The following is a 5,191-nucleotide window of genomic DNA, read 5'->3' on the forward strand; positions in this document are numbered from 1 at the left end:
GTGATTCAGTAGTTGTTGTAGGTAATTCGGTTGTAGTTGTGGGTAATCGAGTTGTTGTTTTTGGTATTTCGGTTGTTGTAATTGGCAATTCAGTGGTTGTTGTTTCTGGTTCCTTAGTTGTTGTAATATTATCTTCATCGGGAAGAGGTGGAACACAACTTGGCTGCAATAAGAACAAAACAAAAATGAAACCAGTAAGGAAAGCCGTAAAGTCGGACTGGGCCGACCATATAATGCCCTTCACCATATTGGTATATGTCAGTGTTTCCTCGAAGGAACATTGACATGAAATTGAACGAACTTAATATATGTGATCGACTAACATCAATCCATACACATGCCTTTCTGCAACCTATGCTAAATTTCATTTCATTCGGGCAGGCTTAGAGTCGTTTGCGTAAAATGGAACTAATCGATTTAACGCAAATTTGATACACGCTATAGGTATGCTGCACTGTTCAAAATTTAATCCCAATCAGACACCCGTTAGAAATATATATGAAAGCTATGTCTGCATCTGCATGACATTAAATCAGATGAAAATATATATGGGAGCTATAACCAAATCTGAACCGGCTTCAACAAAACTTGACACATGTTATTATACTATAGTAACTGTGCAAAATTTTGTGCAAATCGGCCTAACTTTGGGTCTTAAAATCGAACAAAAATATATATGTGAACTACATCTAAATCTGAACCGATTTTCACGAAACTTGGCACACGTCATTCTAGACTTAATTCATTACGCTGTGACAAATTTCGTGCAAATCGAAAGGTATGCAGAGACTTTGGTACACCATTTACCCTAAGTCGGACGAAAATATATATGAGAGCTATATCTAAATCTGAACGGATTTTCTCGAAACTTGCCTTAATTCTCTACAACATACCAAATTTCGTGCAAATCGAATGTTATATAGGGACTTTGGTGCACCATATACATTAAATCGGACGAAAATATATATGGGGGCTATATCTAAATTTGAACCGATTTTTTCCAATATCAATATGGTTCGTTCTTGGTCCAAATAAATGAGCTGTGCTAAATTTCATCCAATTCGGATCATAAATGCGACCTGTAATTTGTTTACAATTTAACATGGACAGACGGACGGACGGACAGATATGAATATATCGACTCAGAAAATGATTCTATGACCTATTTTATACTCACTTTAGCCAATGTATTATCATAGCAAAAATCCGCCTTGTAATTTATATTACAAACAGTATTTGGCGGGCAGTCCATGACAAGATCACCTGGTTTAGCTACTATGGATTCTTGACCAAAACAGAAACTATAGCTTGTTTCACTAAGACATGCAAACACTTTGTCTTCATCACAGATACCACACTGAAGACCCTCACGCATTAATTCATCATTTTCGGCCAGTGGGCAACTGGCAACATTGTCACCATTCGGGGGATAGCAAATTAATTCACCGCCCGTGCAGATATAATCGCCAGGACATGTTTTATAATATGCAGTGGGAACACCTATGTGGACAATAAAAATAATAATTTTTTAATATGACGAAGGTGCGAAAATTGGATATATAAAAATAATATTGTAAAAGAGACCTTAAATATTAAAAATATTCAATATGAAACCAGGATACCCCCAAAAATGCGCCTCATCGAAATCCGTTCCAGACAATTTGAAGCCGATTTACGAAAATCTCCAAAATCCCATTTGATATACTTACCATCTACACACAATGAATAATGATTAAGACCATGACAGGCTACTTGATTGCTCTCCTGGCACACATTACAATACGCATTGATGGTGGTCACGGAAATGGCGAATAGCACCTATTAATATTGTAAACAAAACATTATTTATTTCCACTGTATAAAAATCAATTCCTTTCTTTTCACTTACACTTGCTAATAGAAATTTCATAATTTCTAGAAATTTTCAATTTTTTTGGATTAATTTTTCACTTGTTCACCGTTCACTTGTTTGCCGTTCCGAAAACTAGTACAACCTACAGCAACACTTGGGAAATTAATCAAACCTTTTTCGTAAAATTGAAGAGTTTTATGAAGTTTTATCGTATCGCATCGCTTATCGTGATAAGATTTGCTGATAGTTTATATCTTTATGTTGTTTATCACAGATTTTTTTATGCGATACGGAGAAACAAATCATTTGACTATATTTGGGTTATTGATTAATCAAAATCGATGGTCGTGCAATTTGGGTACAACAAGAAGATCACCATTTTAAATTATCAGGGGAAATAATTATAACAAGTGAAAATGCGTTAAGTTCGGTCGGGCCGAACTTTGGATACGCTCCACCATAGATATACAAGCTGTTACTTGAAATAAAAATATAGGGAACATACCAAAATGTGTACCTACAACGACATTTTACAAACCGATTATGGTTCTAAATATTGGTCCTAGACCCCATGTTTCTTTGGACCAAATTTGTTTCTAAATTGTTTGATTTCATCTAAACTTTGCCCATCTTATTATTTCATCCAATATTAGTTCAAATTCGAACATGGGGAATATCGGTCCACTCCCATCTTCGAACTTGACCTGCCTGCAGACAAAAGAAAAACCTATGCAAAATTTCAGCTCCCTATCTCAATTCCTTCAGAAGATAGCGTGATTACAACAGACAGATGGACGGACAGGCAGAAGGCTATATAGTCTTAGAATTTTACCTTATTCAAGAATATATATACTTTATAGGGTCGGAAATTAATATTTCGATGAGTTACAAACGGAATAACAAAATTAATATACCCTCCATACTATGGTGGAGGGTATAAAAATGTGAGCAAAAGATTTTGTTTACCGGCAACTGATTGCAAAGTTCAAATAGGTATTTGGGATATTTGGAAAGTTTTGAAAATGTAAATATGTAAATACTAGATTTTTTAGGAGTATATTAATGTCACAAAAAGAAGGAAATAAACTATAAAAATCTACCAATAAAATTAAGGATCAGATTGATAAGACTACACCATTGACTTCAATAAAATAGTGTATTCAAAATATTCAGTTGAAAATTAAAATTACTCATCAAACCATCTCATATTTTGTGGAGTAAGACGAATTTTATGGATGATACTAAAAAGGTGTATGAGGATAGAGATTTTATTGAAAAATATATATTTGATTAGTATTTGAACAAATTATATGAACCCCTGTTGAGTATTTCCTGCGAAAAGTTTTTTTTACTAATTTGGAATCTGAAATAAAATATTATATCTATCTCTTTTTGAAAATGCTACTATATCTCTATATATATAAAAATTACGTGCATGTTCGTGATCGCTAAAATCAAAAACTACTGCACCGATTTTGACAAAATGTTATGTACAGGCTCTATGGGGCGTGAAGAGTGTTTCTGATTTTGACCAAACTTTATGTATATGATCTATGGGGCGTGAAGAGTATTTCTGTTTAATTTAAGGGAACCCCACCCATTCTCGATTTTAATTTTTCAAGATTTTTAATGGGCTGGTAAATCAATACCAATGCTTGTTAAGGTTTGTAACTTTGCACATATATATTTGAAGATTTAAAAGAGAAGAACAATAATTTACAAAAAAATGTTGTTATTGTTTTGTTGTTGTTTTTTTGTAATTAAAGAAAAGTCCTTATTTTTGATGGCGGGCATGATAACTCCTCACTGGAACATCGGAATCCGAAAATTCCAACGGTGTTAGAAAGAGTACATATCTGGCTCCCGTATGAACTAGGATTATTGACTTCGCTCTAAAATTAACAAAATGGTGGACCTTTGAAAAAATATTTTTTTAAAATCGTCGATTTTTTACCAAAAACCAATTTAAAAAATAAGGAAGATCTTCACCGATTGGCTTTATCCTAGTTCATACGAGAGCTATACACTCCCAGAGAAACGTTGCAAAATTTGGAACCGATTAGATTATTAGTTTTTGAGTTATCGTGCCCGCCATTCGCAAAAGAGAAAAACGCGTTTAAAGTTTGAGAAGCCCTTCAGCCGTCACTTGATGCTGACAAAATAAATCGGCTATATCTTCAAGAGTTCTTGAGATTTTCACTTCAAATTTTGTAGAGACATTCTTTAATCAGTGTAGATTCGAATCATATCAACAAAAAATTTGACCCCGAGAATGGGGGGTCCCCTTAAATTTCGTCCGACAGATTTCGCTCTATATATTTTCTTTGCGTTTTGCCCGATTAGAGATTGCGTGCTTAAATAACGTTAAGTAATCCGACACCGATTCATACATAACCTGTTTTCGTGAATAACGAAAAAAAAAAACTAATCAAATTTAAGTAAAATTAATTTAAATCTTCTTATAATTGAGAACGGAGAGACTAAAAATTTCTTTTATTTATCTTTAATTGAAGTGGGAAGGATTTTATGAAAGAATTTTTTGAGAAAAATACGCGAAAATCTTGAAAAACACATTTTTAAGGAACGGATGGACACTTCAGAATTTAAATGTGAATAAATCGTTTGTGTCTCGTACCATTGCTCGTTACCGTGATACTGGTAGCGTAGCCCGACGTCATAAAAGAAGAAAACAGCAACATAATCAAAAATGGTTCGAAATGTAAAGAAGCGACTTGTTCGAAACCCGCGCCGCAGTGGACGAAAAATGAGCTCGTGGTAATCCAATTGAAATTCCAAAAATACAAGAACTTGCACCGCAGAAAGAAAATAGACTCAAAAGAGCTAAAAAGTTGCTTCGTTTTTTTTTTTTTTTTTTTTTTGATGAGAAAACATTCGTTGTCCAGCAGCTTGTAAACGAACAAAATGATCGTGTATACTTGCCAAAGAGGTCAGCTGAAAATATGCACCTTTGGTATAATAAATGCCGAATTTTATCACGAAAATATTCTGGAGGGCGTATTAAAGCCTTGGCCACGCAAACATTTTGGCCGCAGTCCTTGGACATTCCAACAGGACTAAGCACCATCGAACTCAGCAAGCGACACACAAGAATGGTTACAAAATGAGGTTCCTCGCTTCATTTCCAGAGTACAATGGCCACCAAAATCTCCAGATACCAATCCGTTGGAATATTGTGTCTGGAGTTTTTTGGAATGCATGATTGGCACTAAAAATACCAAAGTGTCGATAACCACAAGCAAGCGCTTCGCCGGGAATGGGTCAAAATATTGCAGAGCAACATTCGGGCAGCGTGTGACGGTTTCATTGGCCGTTTGAAGG

General features: G+C 34.7%; 1 protein-coding gene across 1 annotated transcript; it reads right to left on the reverse strand.

The window, feature by feature from the left end:
• Nucleotides 1–1,162: 1,162 nt before the first annotated feature.
• LOC133338544 (uncharacterized) lies at nt 1,163–1,909 on the reverse strand. The gene is made up of 3 exons (XM_061546717.1): nt 1,889–1,909; nt 1,710–1,818; nt 1,163–1,500 (listed from the first exon to the last, which is right to left on the reverse strand). The coding sequence occupies exons 1-3, from the start codon at nt 1,907–1,909 to the stop codon at nt 1,163–1,165; spliced, it is 468 nt and encodes a 155-aa protein (XP_061402701.1).
• Between the last annotated feature and the right edge of the window lie 3,282 nt (nt 1,910–5,191).

This window comes from Musca vetustissima, unplaced genomic scaffold (genome assembly GCF_032173495.1).
Source record: "Musca vetustissima isolate MV318-11 ecotype Yass unplaced genomic scaffold, APGP_CSIRO_Mvet_v1 utg46481, whole genome shotgun sequence".
Classification (NCBI taxonomy): Eukaryota; Metazoa; Arthropoda; class Insecta; order Diptera; family Muscidae; genus Musca; species Musca vetustissima.